Source organism: Giraffa tippelskirchi, chromosome 11 (assembly GCF_054371585.1).
Source record: "Giraffa tippelskirchi isolate mGirTip1 chromosome 11, T2T-mGirTip1v1.2.pri, whole genome shotgun sequence".
NCBI lineage: Eukaryota > Metazoa > Chordata > Mammalia > Artiodactyla > Giraffidae > Giraffa > Giraffa tippelskirchi.
In genome coordinates this window covers 6,755,531-6,775,032 of record NC_137285.1, presented here as the reverse complement: position 1 = coordinate 6,775,032, position 19,502 = coordinate 6,755,531, and the positions used below count along the sequence as shown (strand labels likewise).

The window sequence follows — 19,502 nt, the reverse complement described above, 5'->3', positions numbered from 1 at the left end:
TTGAAAACAAAGGCATTGTCTCGCGGTCGAATCTCTGCTGTGCAGCCGGCATTTCTCAAGAGCCAGGGCAGGAGATAGAGATGGAGCATTTCCCCGGAAACCAAAGAGGCATAATTGCCTCTTTCCAGTGCGTGGATGCGCTGGGTAGGGGGGCCTGCCTCACAGTTGATCATCATTCCCTTGTTAGCATCTGACCAGTGATGTGACAGCCACGGGGCTCCCTGCATGGGGGCTGCATAGCTTCAGCAGCCCGGGTTGAAAACACATGAGATGCTGGTTCGATGCTCTGCCTGCCCATCAGTGACCCAGGCTGGATTTGGCTCCTGGACTAGACTCCTGCTGGGACTTCTTTTTATCCTTTTTACTCACTCCATCTTTTTCAAGATGTCTCCTTCATATCCTATTTTGACTCCAAAACAACAGATTCTTTTCTTTTTTTTTCCTCCAGTGATAAAGACTTTTCCAATACCAGATGTTCCTGGGGGAGAAACTGATGCTGGGTTTGGGCGGGGCGGGACTGTGAATAAAAATTGACACTTCCTATATTGTACGTGGACAGCGAGAGTAATTGCTGAGTATAGACTTCCTGTAGCACTCTGAGTCAATCCCCTGGTTAATTATGATCCCCGTAGACAGAAAAAGGGCATCAGAGAAATACAACGGCAATGTCAAGCATTTATTACAATGGCTAGCATGCATTACAACAGCCCCCTTTCCATCTCAGAGCCTTGCACTTGCTGTGTCCTCTACTTAGAACATGCTCTTCCCCATATCTTCACTGGTTACCTTTCCCACAACATTCACTCCTCTGCTTAAACATCTCCTGATCCCTGAAAAGGAATGTGCCTCCTTTACTCTCAAATCATCCTGTTTTCTCCTCCTCACAGAACTTAGACTTTCTGAAATTCTTATTAAGGTTTTACCGTCTATCCTTGACCTGACAAGGTAAGCTCCAAAGAGCAGGACTTTGTTCATCTGTGCATCCCCAGGGTCTAAAGCAGTAGCTGGCACATAGGAGGTGCTCAAAAAATATTTGTTGAAATGATGGATAGATGGATGGATAGAAGGACAGATGGATGAAGAGCTGACTACACACTACGTGCATTATCCTAAGGGCTTGAAATGATCTGATTTCATCTTAAATGGCAACCTTTCGTTAAAACAGTTTCAGAGAAGTTAAGACAGTTGTTCAAGGGCACACAGCTGTTAGGAGGTGAGAAATAATTCAAATTCAGGTTCAGGTCTGTCAGGTTTCAAAGACCATTTTTAACCACTCTGCTTCTCCTGGTATAGAACGTTAACCTTGGAAAGAATTGGGGCACTCAGGTTGCCTGATGTCACAACTATCAGCTCTAGAGAGCACGAGATAGAGTCTGCTGTAGCCGCTGCACCTTGCATAGAGTTTGGCAGCTAGTGAACTGATGGGCTTCCCAGGTGGCGCTAGTGGTAAAGAACCTGCCTGCCAGTGCAGGAGATGTAAAAGACATGGGTTCAATCCCTGAGTCAAGAAGATCCCCTGGAGGAGGGCACGGCAACCCACTCCAGTGTTCTAGCCTGGAGAATCCCATGGACAGAGGAGCCTGGCGGGCTGCAGTCCACGGGGTTGCAAAGAGCTGGACACAACTGAAGCGGCTTAGTATGACCACTCAATAAATGGTAGATGCTCAAGCAATACTTGCAGATACCCCTGCAGATAGATGGGATAGATAGATGGATGAGCCAGTGGGTAAGATAGGTGGATGGATAGATGAACAGATAGGTGGATGTGTGGATAAAGAAACAGAGTCCTAGAGAGGCTGGTGACTCACCTAAGATCACACAGCACGTCAGCAGAGAAGAAACCAGAATCGAAGACTCCTATCCCAGTACTCTCCTGGCTCACAACACCAAACATTTGAGAATGAACTTGAGTGTTTCCCTTATGGTTTGTGCTAGTTTACGGTTCAAGGGATGCTCCCTGGAACCCTTTTAAGATACGTGCTCTTGTGTCCTCTCGTGTCACAGTGTTGTTATCCATTTGTGTCAGTCACCCCGGATGGTTAAGTGTTATTTTTATCCCCACTCCTCAGAAGAGGAAAGTAAGGCTCAGAGAGGTTAAAAAACTTGCCCTTCTTATCCAGCAGGAAGAGATGAGGCTAGAATCTAATCCTTTGTTTCCATTGGACCAATTTTAGCTGCGTAAGAGCTGATTTGTCGAGTGGCAACATATAAAGTAGCCAGAGTTGTGAGCACATATCATTTGGCCTGCAGAAAATCTGGGATTCTCTCCCTCAGCAGCAGTGGGGAGCAGGAAGTCCACCCTGACACCAGAATCCAGTCCAGAAGTGCCCTGGGGCAACAGAGCAGAAGCCTGGACAAAGGTAGACTGAGCACATGATACTGAGGAAGTCGCTTTGCCTTCCTGAACCTCAGTTTCCTCAGCTGTGAAATGGGTATTGAAGTTTCCTAGGGAAGATTTTCTTCTGCGAGTTGCTCTGGTTCCTTGCAGAATTCTTTTCCTATAATGGTATTACTTCTTGGGGGGAAAAAAAGATTGATATTGCTCTTAGAGAATCCCCTCATATTGCCACCATCACAATTTCAGATTAGTGGGTCTTTTTCTCCTTCTCTCAGGACTTTGTAAATCCCTGCCCATGTGTTTAATGAGTTAAGAGTTTACAATGTCACTTCTGCCACATAAAGCACCTGCATGCAAGCAATTAATCTTCTAGAGGCCCCATGACTTTACCAAAAGGAGTGTCTCTGATGGTGGACTTTTATTCACTATGGTCTCCTGGTAACAAGGAAGTGTTGAAGGGAATTCCCTGGCAGTCTAGAGGTTAGGATTCTGCGCTTCCACTGCAGGGGCCACAGGTTCAATCCCTGATCAGGGAACTAAGATCCCACATGCTGCACAGCTCAGGGGGAAAAAAAGCCCAGGGGAACATCCGTGGACTCACAGCATAGAGGCAGCCATCAAATACCTTGGAAACAGCCTATTGAGATGCAGTGTGTTCTGATCTCTGGACTCAGACTTGGCACTGAATCCTGGCCAAGTGACCTCAGCATCGATTGTGATGCTCTCTAGGGCTCAGGAATGTACCGGTCGGATGGAGACAGTCACACCTCACCGTCAGGATCATTACGAAATTATATCATTGTAATACCTGGCAAACAGCAGTTTCCTTGCTTCCAGGTGTAGAGCTGGTGTGTCTCTTTGTTTTCCCCTCCCTTGCTTTATCCCTTTTCCTCCATCTTCCGTGCTTACTTACATTTCCACTCAACAAGCATTGTTGTGCACCTGCTGTATGCTAGCGCTGTGTGGGTGCTGAGTAGATGGTAATGAGCAGGACAGGCAAGGTCACACCTCCCAGAGCCCCTAGCCTAACCCAGTAAAGCAAGGGGCTGCTGCATCCTCCCCAGAGGAGAAATCAGCTCCTGGGCACCGTGTGCTTCAGCCTCCCGATTTTATCAAAATCACTTGGCTTTACTGCCAGGAATGGAAACTTCTTGCAGCCAAGGATTGGGTTTTATTGGGGGGTCTCTCTACACCGCCGCCCCCCCCCCAAGAACCTGATGCAGACCTGGACTGCTAGTGAGGACCCTGTACAAGAGGACCAAAAGCATGCATGACTGGGGAAGCTTTGGGTGGGGAGGGTCTTTGGGAAACTGCGACCAGAGTGCTCCCTTCTCCCCTGCTGTCCTCCCCCACTCTTTCCTTACAGGGACTCCCGGCTCCTCCACTCTGCTGAAGACACATCCCTCCCCACGGCTGCCTGCAACCTTCTCTCCATCTGTCTCCCTCTGCCTGCTCAGGCTGCAACAGCGGCCACAGTGTGGCAAGGTGGATGAGGGGAGGGAAAGGGAGCGCCTCTAAACTGGGGTGCAAGGCCCTGGGAGGCTGACTGGCGGTCTGCAAAGGTGGTCCGCACAGTTTCCAGGAGTGGGTGCAAGCCTGTCCCCCGGTGCAGCCAAGCCTCTGCCCATCTCCCTTCCTCACCTCAATTTGCGGAGAAAAGACAAGTTGTGAGAATCAGGGCTGGTCAAGAGCACAGGGATGAGAGAGGGCCTTGGACGCCAGCTCCGCGGTGAAGGGGCTGAGCTAAGGAAGCCTCGGCGGCTTCGGAGCCCTCTTAGAGAGGGGAACGTGAGCGAGGTGCCCCGATGAGAGCGTGCATACATTGTAACTTGCAGTCCCAGTTTGGGCTTCCGAGGTGTGGGAAGCCCTCGGGTCGGGGATGCACGGTTTTGCGGTCCTTTGCACCATGCCGGGAGATTGACAGCTCTCATCAGGTCCCTAGAGTCGGAGACTTTCTAGGTTATGGGGACTTCACTTTGGAAACACGCAGGGCGGTCAGGGAACAGAGCTGGCTGGGGCCGAGAGAGCTGAAACTGGGATGTGTCCGAAAGAGTGAGCCACGGAAAAAGCTCTAGGCTGCAGCGCAGGCTGAGGGCTGCGCTCAGCTCGGAGGCCTCCATCTCACCGTCTGGGAAATGGTCCGGACGCTCTCCAGCCTGGCCGGGCCCGCGCAGGGCTGCCGGAGCATCCAACGAGAGGAAAAGCTCGGCCCCCAGGACGCCAGAGGAACCGGCGTCAAACTTTGCAGGGCCGGCGGGCCGGCGGCCAGGGGAGGAGGCTGGCACCCGGGGCCAGCCCGCCCCCTCCCTTCCTGCCCGCGCTCGCTCGGCACCGACTCGGCCCCAGCCCCCTCCCTCCTCCCGCCCGCTCCTCGCTCGTTCGCTCGCTCGCTCGCCGGCTCCTCCTCACTCGCCCGCCCGCGCCCGGCGCAGCTCGGCCAGAGCGATCGCAGGGCTGAGCGCGCGTCCGCTCCGGGGGGCTCCGGCGGCTGCCCCGGCCCGCGGCCCCCTCCCCGCGGCTGCCGCCTCCTTCCCATCCTCGCTCGCCGCCTCCCTTCTTCCCCGGCTCCCGCGCCGTCCGCCCGCCCCGCAGCCCGCGGCTCCGCGCGCCCCGCAGCCACGATGCCCGCGGCCCGGCCGGCCGCCGCGGGACCCGGCGGGATCGCGCTGCTCCTCGCCCTGCTCCTGGGCAGCCCCGCGGCGGCTCCCGCGGGAGGTAAGCGCCCGGAGGGGCGGGGCGGGGGAGGGGGCAAAGTTGCCGCGAGTGCGGGGCGATTGGAGGGGGGTGGGGGGTGGTCCTGGCTGATCCGGACGACTCGCCCCTCACCGGCTGGGCTGCGGAGCAGGGGGCGGCTGCCCACATTCGGGGCTGGGCACCGCGTCCCCTTGGGCCGTGTTGCTGGGAGTGTGGAGGCGGGGATGTGTCTGAAGGACTCGGGCGCTCTCCTGCCTCGGGCGCTCTCCTGCCTCGGCCGCGGGCTCCCTGCCTGCCTCCCTGGCTCCGGGGCTCACTCCCCTTTGCAGTCCCAGAGAATTTCCTTGGAGTGGGGTCGCTTCCAAACCCCCACATTCCCGTAGCTCTCTGCAAACCGCACCCCCGGGGCTGGCTGCCAGATAATTCTCACCCTTTCCGGGAGAGGACAAGAAGTGGGGGCAGCTGACCCGCCGTGCAACTGAGGGATGGATTTAAACAGTGCGCTTGGGGGTCGTCCCCGAGCCGCGCCCTCCCACTGTGGGACCCCGTGCTTCCTTTAGGTTCAGGCTACCCTCGGGGGACCGGGTCCCTGGACCGATCCCAACCAAGTGTCTGGAAGCAGAACTTGGGTGTGGCTTTCGCCTGGAGGCCGGTGGAGGGGGTCTCCGGGCTCTCCGGGCTCTCCGAACTTAGCGAGGGAGGGAGAGGAGATCTTAGATCACAGGCGGGAACCTGAGCGACTCCCCCCACCCTCGTCCTTTTCTCCCTTTAACAGCCCGGCTTCTCTGAACCCTGTTATCAACTGGGGGTTGGGGGAGGGGGGAGGGCTTGCTAGTTTCACCCAGCACGTGCTTGCAGGTTGGGAAGGGGAGGATGGTCGCTCCTCCTTCCCAGACCTGGAGCCGCAGCCTCTCCTCCACCGGGCTGAGTGCCCACAGGGAAAGTTGTAGCGGGTGATTGGGGAGGGGGAGCTGAGATGGAGACGGGTACAGCACCTAACTCATCCAAAGCTAACCCCAGGAGTGTTCGCGGGCAAACCCGCGAGACCCAAGCCACTCGGAGACCCAAGAGGGGAGGGGAGCCTTGGTAGAGCTCCCCTTTTGAAAGGTCCAACTCCCCCGTTCCCAGTAACTCGCCCCTCAGGCGGGAAAAACCAGGCAGTCTGCAGGGTCTGTCCAGGCTGAAGACAAGCCGGAGGGCGCACACTCTGTCCATCTCGATCCCCTTGTCTCGTTTGGGCCGTCTAGAACCTCAACCAGAGGGCAGACGCAATTCCTTCTCCCTGGGGCGTTCTGAACCCACCACCACCACCCCACCACCCGCCACCCGCCACCCGCCCTAGGCGCACACACCTGCTTTCAGCACTAAAGGCCGAGGACAGCTCTGTGCGTCTGGGCACTGTTTCTGGATCTCCTCCTCTTCATTTCTTCCCCACAGCCTGGAGTGCCCTCCTCAGCATAAATCAGGCATTTTACCCCCACCCCCTTCTCTGTAAACGTGGAGCCCAGAGTGCAGAGTGAAGGAAATAATTCATCACCTTTTGTTTAACAAAGCATATCATTAAAGAACCCCCCTTTTATGAGGCAGTAATACTCACAATTTACACCAGTTCTGCACAGTTTCTTTGGGAAAGATGAGGGGAAGAGAACTGGCTTAAATAAATCGTTTCCACTACCGCATGCCCTTCCTTAATTAGCTGTTTTTTCCAACAATGGCTTGGTGGTCTTGAACGGAGTCCAGATCTCTCTCCCTCATCCCCCTTTTTGAATCTGTGTTGTGACTAACACACACAAAAAAGAATCGGAAGCTTGCTGGCCGGCTTTTCTAAAGTCATTCTACCTCTGAGGACGGCACTCTCCAATATATCCCCCTCCAGGAAAAAAGAAAATGTCTTAATGGCACATATTGAATCGTCATCCAAGGCAAGGATTTTATATCCTGCCTCCTCCTCTGGCTTCAAACACAAAATGTGTGTGCCTGTTTTAATTTTTAAGACATTTTATATTATTTTTCCAACTGCTCAACTCTGTAGCTAGCCAGCATATATTTTTCATTAACTTCAGGTCATTGCCAAATTAAAGTCAACCAGTGTACTCCTTCAGAAGGCTCATTAATAATGGTGTGGTTCTGACTCCAAAACTCTGAGTCATAAGAAGGGAGGGAGGGCAGCCAATTAGAATTTGGAAACAACTGACCTCCCCCAACACATTCTGTTTTTAACGTGGAGCCCAACTTCCGCTAATGTCAGATGGAGAACCATTCATCTACCTCAGTGTTGCAAGCGAGTCCTGTTTTTGGTGCAATGAGGAGATTTGTAAATACAGTACTTGAAAGAAACTTGTTGCTAAATTCTTATGCGGGTCACGTGTTTCTCTGGACCATTTTGCTGTGAGGCATGAATAAGTATAAAGTGTAACTCGTTTTTGAAGAGACTTCTTATTGTCTAAGATATGCACATGGGGAATAATTTTAACTACGTGCTCAGACTGCGGAGCCCGAGTGTAATTTCTTTTCTTTTTCCTTGAATTAATAATGTAAATTCTGTATTACTTAGTAAGACTCAAAATTGCTGCTTCCTCCAGTCTCTAATGTACACTGTTGTTAGATTCACTTAAAGACTATTTTCATGATGGGAATGGCTTTTTTTTGGCCTGTGAAGTGTTAACGGCCCCTTCCTGGGGCCACCTCCTCAAAGCCTGACGGATTCTTGTGTTCGTATGGCTCAGCTGGATGTTAGGAAAATAATGTTACATTCCTTCTTTCCTCTTCCAAAGCAAAGGGATTTTTCCTGATCAGAATGGCTTGTTTTCTAGTTTTGCTCACAAGTTCCTTCCTGTTACTCAAAGTGATTCCAAAGGGCTCAATTTATTGGTCCACATGTTTGGGCCACAATTTCTGCAACATGCTATTGGCACAGACTTCCACTAGGGGCACTCAAAGCTACAGTTGGTGATTGAGGGCAGACAAGGGGAATTCTGACCTTTGCAACCAACAGGCATGTGCAATGCCAAAGGTCAGTAGAATGGAGCTCTCCGGTTTCTATGAGAGAAATTATTTGATGGCACTTGACATATGCAGTGAAAAAAGTGGACAGAAAGGTGCAACTAAGGAGGGAGAATGCTCCAAGGAAGGCATCGTTAGAATACAGAGTCCAACTGCCTTCTCTATACCAGTTTGTGGTTTCCTTCACGGAGCCAAGTTGCAAAACAGCAAAGAGGCCACAGCATGGCTCCTCTGAGGAGTTTGACTGGACTAGACCCTGCAATTAGATTTAAACGGTCTGGAAAAGAAGTACATGGCTTCGCGGTCAGAGTGACCTGGGTCAGGTCCAGCTTCGTTGTTCACGTGTCACCTTCAACAGGTGAAGTGTGCCTCCACTCCACCACCTGTGGGATGGGGGTGGCGTGGGGATTAATGTTCCCAGCCTAGAAGGATGGTTGCTGTGATTTCATAACACTTATACCTGTAAAGCACCTGGCACATAGTAGGTACTCAAGTAACGTTTACTCTCTTTTCTTCCCTCCTTTCCAAAGACCACACTGCCCCTCCAAAGCAGATCCTTGAAGCTGGTGTGAAGGAAATGTTGACATAAACACCCATATAATTTAGTCCCAAGTAGACGATTGGAGGTAGGGTAAGGAGTAGCCCCAGGTGAGAAATTTTCATCACCTGGTGCAGACTTTTCAAACTCTCTTCCTATAACTCTTTGAACCTCAGTATTACCACCAGGAAGCAGAGTTCATTATACCAAAGATATAGGATATCAGAAGAGTGGTTGGAAAGAAGGCCTAAGGAGAGAGTCTTCTGGAAAATCCAGTTATCCATCCGTTCATTCAGCATCTAGTTAGCACTTTCTACGTGGGCTTTCCATGTGTCTCAGTGGTAAAGAATCCACCTGCCAATGCAGGAGACACAGGTTGGATCCCTGGGTCAGAAAGATCCCCTGGAGAAGGAAATGGCAACCCATACCAGTATCCTTGCCTGAAAAATTCCATGGACAGAGGAGCCTGGCGGGCTACCGTCTACGGGGTCACAAAGAGTCAGACACGAGTTAGCGACTGAGCCACAGACACACGAGCACTCTTGACATGTAGCAAGCCCCGTGTAGGGTGCTGGAGACACAGAATAATGTGATAAGGTCCCTATCCCAGTAATGGTAGCCTAGCAAGAAAGACCTGCAGATAAATCACCAGCATCCTTGCCACGTGATGTGCACTTGGGAGTCAGGGGTGGGGGTAAATCTGAGTGCAGAGATATCACAGGGTGTGTTTCATTCTGGCCAGAGGTAGCTGGTGAAGTTTTCCCTGAGCTGGCAGGATCTGAGCTGGTCCGAAGTATCAGCAGCCGCACAGGAGATTTCTACAAGGGGGCAGTGACGATCCTGAAGAAGGCTTCGCTTTTGGAACACGTCACACACCTGTGGAATCAGGGAAAATGGGAGTGAACAGGTGGGGCAGGGAGGCAGACGTGCACGCACGCTCACACGTGAGAAGCCCAGAAAGACCCTGGGACCTGCCCACCCTCTTCGCATTCCCTTGGACTCCACTGCCGAGGGGCTGAGAGCTGGAACAAAAGGCCGTGAGCCACAGTGTCCGCTGTTGTCCACTAGAGGCTGTGATGACACCGACGGACTCCTCTCTGAAGACAGCCAGGCCCAGACGCTGAGTACAGGCAACAGCGCACAGCCCTGGGTAAACACTGCTTTCCGGGGGGACTTGCATATTCACATAATCCTCTGGTTACTGTCGTTCCTTGGAAGCCCTTTGGTGGTGACGGTGGGGGTCGGGAAAGGACCGGCTGCCTTTAGGAGAGGGTCAAAGGCTGACGTGTTGGGGTGAGGTCATTGGACCCGCATGACGTAATTTACTGGGTCTGTGTCAGTGATGAACATGGCATTTACGGAGTGTTGATTTCTTTCTGAGTCTGGTGATAACTGGTTTATGTAGGTTTGTTCTGAGCATGCTCACAACAACCCCAAGAGGTAGATGCCATCATTATCCTTACTTCCTGACCAAGGAGATAGAGGCACAGAGAAGTTAAGCAATGCGTCGAAAGTCACAAAGCTAAGAAGTGGTTGTAATCTGGTGTCAGACCCAGGCCTGAGCCAGAAGCCTTTAGAACCCCGTCCCCCACGACTGCCTCTTACTTGCTGCTGTTCCCCCAGCTAACGTGCCAGCTCTGCAGACTCCTGGGAGAGGCTGATAAATACTTATCAGGTGTGTGGGGGGGTGTCTATCCTCTGGCTACAGCTTCTGGCATGTTGTAAGCAAGCGAGTAAAACTGGTCAAATTGAAGTGAGTGGGAAAGTGAAGTAGGCTGCACGGAATGTGTAGGCAATTAATTCACGGCCTTTGTATCTAATGAGTACTTGACATGCGTTCAGCCCTTACATGGGTTATTTTATTCAATCATCACCATTTCTCTGCACTGTGTAGATGAGGAAGCCAAAGCTTAGAGAAACCGCGATCCATTCAGGAAGTTCACGGTTGTCAGCTAGGAAGGTGCAGATGTAGGATTTCTTGTGGTGTGGAGTTCTATTTGGGGGGGGGGGTGCTGTGCCATACAGCATGTGGGATCTGAGTTCCCTGACTAGGGATCGAACCCATGCCCCCTGAGGTGGAAGCATGGAGTCTTGACCACTGGACCACGAAGAAAGTCCTAGAGGTACCCAGCTGCTGAGCTTGTGAGCTTGAGTGCGGGGCATAGCACCTTCCAAGCTAGGACCTCTATATTTCCAAGTGAAATTGTGTACAGATTCCTTCACCATCAGTGTGCAGCCAGGCTGCATGGACCCAAACCCCAGCTCACCCAACTCCAAAGACTGACATGACAGAAGCCAAAATCAACTAGAGCTCTCTTGAGCTCTTAACCATTCTTTAAAAAAAAAAAAAAAGGCATAAGGGTTATTCCTTCCCAGGAAGGGGAAGGAGACTTCATGAAAGAAGGTGAGTGATACAGCTGGTTCATTGGTTGGATTTGAAATTTTGGCTGTTTGTAATTTCTCATGTTCACAGGCTACTCAACCAGTCATGGAGAACTCACAGCATAGAAAACTGGTTTCTGTAAGCCCCTGAGTTCAGGACCTGGGCTCAGGCATCTCCTGGCCATGAGCCTCAATTTTCCCATCTGTAAAATGGATCACAATAACCACTACCCCATACACAACGCTGTCCTCATGGGGCTGGATGAGACACGGGAGGCAAGATGCTTCATGCATGCCAGAAAATCAAAGCTTCAGGGAGGTGGGTGCTGGCACGAAAGACTCCAAAACACCCCCGTGTGTTTCTTCCTGGGCTTTTTATAAGAGAATTACTAACTACAACATTTTTGTTTGTCACTGAGTGTGGGCTACTCTGTGCCAGAGGATCATCCATGTGCTTACTCTTTATTCACTCATTTGATCCTCTCCCAACCCTATCAGATGATATTGCTAACTAGATGTTACCGATGAGGAAACTGCTCCTTAGAAAGGTACAGGTGTCATGGCAACGAGTGATGGAGTTGCTCAAGGTGTCCTGCAAATGAATGATGCAGTCAGGATTCAAACCCAAGACTGGCTGATTCCAAAGCACAGGTTTGTTCTAAATACTAGGATGCTAGTATATAGGTATCCCATAGCAACGGCTACATCAAGAGCTGATGCAAACCCAGAAATCAAGGCAGTTTGGCCTCCAGGAAGAGAGATGTTTTCTCACCCAGGGGCAGGTGCCAGGTATCTCACGGCAGATCACCGAGAGGAGAAACAGTTCATCAGAACCTGCTCTACCCACTCTGATGGCTTCTAGGTAAAGCCACCCGTCTTTTTTTGCTCATGCTGTTCCTTCAGCCTGTGCTGTCATCCTAGGAGTTTGAAGGAGTTCAGAGAGGACCAGATTAAATTCCCAGCTGGCTGATTTAGAAGCATGATCTAAGCTATTTGCTTTAGTGTTCTGAAACTACTCTGGCCTGACTCATAGAATGGGAGGATCATGTCTCCCTTGCAAGACTGTTAAGAATACACATATGTAGATATGTGTATTGAGCAAGCACTCAATAAAAAGTTGCCGTTACTGCTAGTATTGTTCACTTGGTGAACTTCTATTCATCCTTCCAAACCCAGTCCCTAATTATCTTTTTCTATAAGACCATCCCTTGTCTCTCTCCTCTTTACACCAGTTATGAATGATCTTCTGTCTCCCCATCAACATATTCTGTTCCCCTATTCCTGGTAACTCATGCAGCAATGAGTCACCAATTTACACACCTCCCTCCCACTGGACAATAGTGTTTTCAGAAACCTCAGCTGAATCCTACTCATCCATATCTCTCTTGAAGTGAAAGTGTGTCACTCAATCATGTCCAATTCTTTGTGACCCCGTGTACTGTGGCCCACCAGGCTCCTCTGTCCATGGAACTCTCCAGGCAAGAATACTGGAGTTGGGTAGCCATCGCCTTCTACAGAGGATCTTCCTGACCAAGGATTGAACCTGGGTCTCCTGCATTGCAGGCAGATTCTTTACTGTCTGAGCCACTTTTCAGACACGTCAGCTGAATGGCACTCACCCATCTCTCATGGTCTCCGTCTAACCCAGTGTGAGCGCAAGTGCATTGACTCTGCTAAATTACCTTTCATCTTAATCTTAGTGATGAGGTGGTAGCATCTGGAGATCTGAAATTTAACTCCCGACTCTTTCTCCTACATCTGTGTGGTCCTTGGCAGCAAAGGTATGAGACTTGGTTCCTCCTCTGAAAAATGAGGCTGATAATAGTGTCTACCTCATAGGATTGCCATGAGAAAAACCAATGAGATAATAGATGTGAACTCACTGAAGAATTCTACAATGAGGAAAAGGGGGAAGAAAAATTAGAAGATGAGGAAGGAGAGAAATTTTGTAAAGAGGAGAAAACAACCTTTGTGCAGACACAGGGCCACAAGATGGACCATTCATTGGATGCTTACGGAGGGCATCTTTCTTTCCAGAGGGAATATCGGATGCAATGATTTACCCCGTGCCTTCGCTCATTTCAAGTTAGGAACTTGCTGGACACCAAATGGGTGGTTTTAGAATCTGCCTTCTCTCGGATCCCTGGCAGCTGTAAAAACAGCAAATGCCTGGCTGAAAACAGAAAAAGTAGCAAATTGAATGAAAACCCAGACTTCAGAGTCAGAACAACCTGGGTTTGACTCTGTTGCTTTTCATTAGATGTGTGACCTTGAACAAACTGCTTTGTCACTCTGAGCCAGCAATGGGCCTTTCTTGGGGGTGATAGTCTATTCTCTGCCTGCTTCTCTGGGATCGGGGATGGGGTGGGGGTTGGTACAGAGATGCTCTGCAAAATAAGTTAACAAGCCACCTGGGGTCTGTAATAGTCTTCAGATTGAAGCAGTTCTTCAAGCTCCCCCACCTGCCTTAATCCTCTTCCTGATGTTTTCCTTTTATTGAGGAAAGAGACTCAAAGACAAAAAGGGGTTGACTTACTCAAGGTCCCACTGCAAGCGAGTGGCAGGGCTGGAACTGGAACCTCTGACTCCTGTCTTCTCGCTCCCATCTTTTTTTTAAATTGTTTATGTTCGGCTGTGCTGGGTCTTTGTTGCTGGGCAGACTTCCTCTAGTTGCGGCGAGCAGGGGCTACTCTCTAGTTGCAGTGTGTGGGCTTCCCATTGTGGTGGCTTCTCTTGTTGTGGAGCATGGGCTCTAGGGCACGCAGGCTTCAGTAGTTGCAGCTCCCAGACTCTGGAGGACAGGCTTACTAGTTATAGGACTCAGGTTTACTTGGGCTTCCCTTGTGGCTCAGCTGGTAAAGAATCTGCCCACAATTTGGAAGACCTGGGTTCGATCCCTGGGTTAGGAAGATCCCCTGGAGAAGGGAAAAGCTACCAACTCCAGTATTCAGGCCTGGAGAATTCCGTGGACTGTATAGTCCATGGGGTCACAAAGAGTCAAACACGACTGAACAACTTGCATGTCACGGGTTTAGTTGCTTTGCAGCAAGTAGGATCTTCCCAGACCAGGAACTGAACCCGTGTCTTCTGCATTGGCAGGCAGATTCTTTACCACTGAGTCATCAGGGAAGCCCCTTATTCCCATTCTAAAGTGACTCTCTCCCTTTTTTAAGAACCACAGAATCCCAGCTCTCCTCAAGTGTATGTTCTGAGACCCAGAGAGGTGTGGCAATGAAAGCATCTGTCTATTAAACCAACAGCATCCATTACTCATGTTGGATATTTATCTTATGTGGCCATGGGGGAATGACTGCCTGAAAGGAGCTTCAGCAGAAGCTGAAATCAAGCTGTAGCTTCCTCCTCCTCTGCTGACTTGGCACCTGAATCTTGAGGCACCGGTGGACTAGCTTGCACCTGGGAAGGGTGCCATCCAAGCAGATGGCTCGAGTCAAGCAAGCAAGAGCAAGCCAGGGCCGCTCAGAGATGCAGGTCCCAGGCCAGGTGCCCCTCCTAAGCTTCCTTGCTCTCACCACGGGTTGTAGAGACTGGCTGGTTGAGAAACCCAGCAGGGGTGTAGGGTGGAGAGAGCCAGGGAGGGGTCACAGGAGGCATAGCTGATGTGGTCAGGGCCAGCCTTGGGCAAATAGGATCCCAGAGATGATCCAGGGGCTGGAGATGAGAGCTAGGTGGGCGGATACAGTCTAATACCTGGGAGCTGGAGCTTGTGACAAGTTGTAGAGGGAAGAAGAGTGGGTTTGAGCTCTTGGGTGAGTTTCCTTGTCTGGTCTCATCCACTTCCAGCTTAGGGGTAGGCACGTGCCAAAGCTTAGCTCATAAATCGGTGAGTTCAGCTGAAACGAGGCATTGGCCCAAGATCAAGAGCCCCACTGGGCAAGGCAGTGAAGCTAAATAGAGAGCACAGGCTCTGGAGTCAGGTATCCCTTCCAACCTGCGTGATCTCGACAAGTCACATCGCTCTGAAATGATGGTGGTGCTTTGTTGCTGTTGTTGCTCTGAGCTGATCCTCAAATTCCCAGACCCGTGCTGGCTTCCAGGAGAGGAACCACAATTTCTTTGGGCTGTACAGATCAAAGACTTGCTCAGGATAGCTTGAGAACAAGAAGACTTGCTCAAAAGATACCTCAGATAATGGACCAGGGATGCTCCAGGGCCTGGCTCCTCTGTCTGTTTCTCTTTCACGGCATCTGCCACTCTCTGTGCATCTAATGACTCTCCACTGCCTGGGCCCCCTTCTGCTCACACACCATCCATCTCCCTCATCATCACCTCTGCTGACACGTGGACCATCGTGGCTTCACAGTGGAACCATCCAAGCAGACGGCTGGAGTCAAGCAAGCAAGAGCTAGCCAGGGAGGCTCAGAGATGCAGGTCCCAGATGAGGTGCACCTCTGGGCTTTCTAGCTTTCACCACAGGTCGGAGAGGCTGACTGACTGAGAAACCCAGCAGGGATGGGGCATGGGGTGGAGAGTGCCAGGGAAGGGTCACAGGAGGCATAGTTGATGTGGTCAGGGCCAGCTTTAGGCAAGTAGGACCCCAAGGATCATCCCTGGGGCTGGAGGTGAGGGCGAGGTGGGCGGATACAGCAGCTCATGCCCACCTTTCTTCCAGGTCAAACTCTACAGGTGCATTGCCTCCTGTGGTAGCCTTGAGTCATGTATGGCTATCTAATTTTAGATTTGAATTCATTAAAATAAATCAAATTAGAATGTGACTGCCTCAGTCCCGGTAGCCACATCTCAGGCAGTCAGTAGCCATGTGTGGCCAGCGGCTGCCCTTACTGGATGGCACAGAGAGAGAACGTTTCCATCTTGATCGAAAGCTCTGGTGGACGATACTGGGTCCTGGCAGTCTAGACATACCTCTAGCACCCAGCCTCTTTGTGTTTCCTGGTTCAGGTTGCTAAGAGGAACACGGCTTGTCCTGCTCAGGCAGTAGGTTTGGCGGTTTGTGTTTGATCCAGTCGTGCGTGCTGGGGTGATAAGCATGCATGAGGCGTAACCCTGGGCCATTCAGGTCTTCACTTGGGGTTGAGTAATCACCACTAGTGACATTTCACACACTTGCTCCGCTGGCCTCGATAGCTGCTTCTTCAGCCCTTCTAATTGCGAAGATATAGCTCTGGAACTCGTTTGCCGCACATCCATGTTCATCAAGCTGAGGCCCCACGGACAAACACATGCCAGAGAGCTTGAGAGAATCACAGTGTGTCCTGAGTGTCCGTGGTTTGTCTCCACCCTCTCACTGGACAGTGAGACCCTTGGGGCCAGGGGTTCTCTCTCTGCTCTCAGCTGTTCTGCTGAGCGGATGAGTGAGAGGAAGATGGGAGTGGAGGGAGGAAGAAAAACACGAAGAAAGAGAGAAAGAAAGGCATTCTTTGGCCATGACTGGCTCAGATTTGGGGGACACAAGGAAGAACATTTGAGGAAGAGCACAAGGAAATGCACGATCTTCACATTTGGGTGAACTTAGGAAAGAGCGACCTAAGGAAGAAGTCAATGAGATGGATTCTCATAAACGGGTACATTGGTAGCTCAGAAGGTAAAGAATCCGCCTGCAATGCAGGAGACTCAGGTTTGACCCCTGGATCAGGAAAATCCCCTGGAGAAGGAAATGGCAACCCACTCCAGTATTCTTGACTGGAGCACCCCATGGGCAGAGGAGCCTGGCAGGCTACAGACCATGGGGTCACAGAGAGTGGTTCATGACTGAGTGACCAACACTTTCCCTTTCAGGTATTTAACGTGATCCTCATTCTCTTTGGAAATCAGGCTAAGGTAGCAAGTGAAGAGAAGCTTCAAGATTGGGTCCCAGGAGCCCTGCCCATTCCTGTGAAAGGTCATCTCCAGAATGACAGCCGGGCCTTTAGAAGCAAAGCAATGTTGGAGACCAGTGGGAAAACAGGGTGTGCCTTTCCAAACATGTGGTTCTAATTGTGGTTTCAGTAACACAGCTATTGTATAAGGTTGTGGTCTCTCCAAAGCTTTAATGTTATGGAAATGGGGAGGAAGTGTTTAAAAGAACTGTTTTCAGGGTGAACTTTCTAAGAGTGGTGAGCTCAGCCCTGTATTAGGACTGAGGCCTGAATGTGGATCCCAACTCTGCCATTTGTGTGTCATCATGGGTTGCTGAAGGAAGTGCTCTCATCAACTTAAGCTTTGGTTTCCATCTGCCAAATGAGAACATAGTGTTTCCTCTGCCTCCCTCCACAGGGTGGATTGTGAGAAGGCAATGCAAAGAACCACTTACCTGCACAACTGCAGGAGGAGCTATTCATACTGCAGTGTATGTGAAACCTCCCCTGAAGTTAAGCAGTGCCCAACCTATGCAACTGTACATGGCAGCCCTGGAAGTGGATGTACACCCCCAAACTAGGAAGCGATTTGCCCAGGGAGAGGACCGGTGCTCCTCCTACTTCTCATTCCCTGGACTGCTGATCAGGCCTCCACCTCCGTTCCCCTCTTTAAAGCAGGTTTACCAAGTTGTAAAGCTAATTAGGGGCCAGCCACCTTGGAAATGAATGCAAAATATGTGGAATCCGGCCTCATTTTCCAGGGCTTTGGAAGGGAAATTTGCCTAATTTATGGCATAAATAAAAGATGATGTGCTGGGGCTAATTTGCATACTTTCACTTGCATTGGAGTTAGAAATAACTTTTTGTTGTGGTTGTTTTTTAAAAAAGCCTCAGGCCTCTCTCGTTCAGCCAGTTGTGTAAGTTCAGGCAAATAATTTAACCTCTCTAGGTCTCAGTTTCCTCAACTGTGAAGTGAGCATAGCAGGAGGACCCATATCATAGGACTGTAGTGAGGGGCCATGAGTTAATTCTGAAAAACTTGTAGAATACCATGGGTTGGTATCCATGGTGGGAGCTCAGTAATATAGGAACATATATAATATATGTAACATGTATCATCATCCTTATTAATTAAACATGTGTCTAGGCCTACAGTGCACATGTGCTGAGTCACTTCAGCCATGTCTCACTCTTTACGACCCCATGGACTGTAACCCGCCAGGCTCCTCTGTCCATGGGATTCTCCAGGCAAGAATATTGGAGTGGATTGCCATGTCCTCCTCCAGAAAATCTTCCCGACCAGGGGTCAAACCAGCATCTCTTACATCTCCTGCATTAGACCTACAGTTGATATCACAGAAAAGACAAAAGGATGCACTCTAGTGTGTACCCACATGGAGTGATTCTAGCTCAGGACCTAGACTTGTGTTAGGACACAGCAGGTGTCTGGTTATGGGATACATAAATGGGTCATCATCAATCGCTTCCTCACAGATGCAAGCATTGGGAAACCTTTCTCCTCTCCTGGCCAATGAGGTCCTCCGAGGCAGGGAATAGATCATATTTCTTTCTCAATCCCTACCACTCAACAGTCCATCTCCTATAAACAGAAGCTCAATAAATGCAAAGTTGTTGGTTGAATGACTGCTGAAGTGCAATCCTTCTTAATTAGTGTGCAGGAAATGCTTAGTATCAGCATGCCCGCTAAGGCATGGTTGTCTGCTTCCCAGACTAAGAACTCCTCAAGGCTGTGTCACCGACATCTGAGCATGGCACATCGGGCCGTCAGCTGGTGCTTGTTGGGTGTAGGGCAGTGGCCAAGAGCTCAGAATTTAGGGTCAGAGAGACTAGAGTCTGAAACGCAGTTTCATCACTTCTAGGTGCATAACCATGGGAGGTTGTTTGTGCTTTGTGGAGAAAAGCTTTTCATCTATTTGAAATAAAGAATTGTCCATCAAGAAGTAGCACAGTGCCTGACGCAAATTATGTACTCGATTTAGATATGGCTACGAGTAAATGAATGAATGACCTTTCCCAAGAGCCTCAACAGAGGAAGAGGGACTTGTATATAATTACCAGCAGGAACAGAATTCACAATTGCCTGAACACCACAGATAAAATGTTTTAGGGGAATTCATTCACAGATTTGTAGTGACTTTACAATATCTGTATCTAAATGCTGCTCCCCGATGTAAGGTATTTTATCATCTTATTTCATAAAATTGAGGTTCTAAGAAGAATGCAGGGATCCAGGTGGGCGAAGCCATCATTCCCTGGCTAGTGTTTTGAGCAAGGTTCACTTCAGATCAGCCACAGAACCCCAGACAAGGAACCAGGTGGGCATGGCCTGGTCCTCCATGAACCCTCTTGCCATCAGGGGCTTACAGAGGGTGCCGTCTGTGTCTTTTCTGTCTGTCTCTCCACTCTGCCCCTTCCCTGTTTCTAAAGCAGATCTCTGGGAAGGCTGAGAAGGAAACAAGCTCCTCTAAGAGGGAATTCCTGCTGTGGCTTCGTTTGTATGTTTTTGCTTAATTATTAGCAGAACTTCATATTGCAGCCATTTGACTATAGATAAGGAAGCTGATAGTTGGCGAAACAATGGTGGATTAGGATTCATTCATTCATTCAAGACCTACTTTCTCATCCTGCAAGACCTTCTGCTCTGTACCAAGTACTTGGCACAGATGAGAGATAGATGAATAAAACATAATCTTGCCTTCAAAGAGCTTAACAG

At 50.2% G+C, this 19,502-nt stretch overlaps 1 protein-coding gene across 2 annotated transcripts in view; it reads left to right on the top strand.

Moving 5' to 3' along the window:
- Positions 1 to 4,772: 4,772 nt before the first annotated feature.
- SEZ6L (seizure related 6 homolog like) overlaps positions 4,773 to 19,502 on the top strand; it is a 189,378-nt gene continuing 174,648 nt past the window's right edge. For both annotated transcript variants that reach the window (XM_081542938.1, XM_081542937.1), the window contains exon 1: positions 4,773 to 5,053. In XM_081542938.1, the coding sequence (XP_081399064.1) occupies positions 4,960 to 5,053 (94 nt within the window). In that variant the 5' untranslated portion in view covers positions 4,773 to 4,959. The remainder of the gene's footprint in view (positions 5,054 to 19,502) is intronic.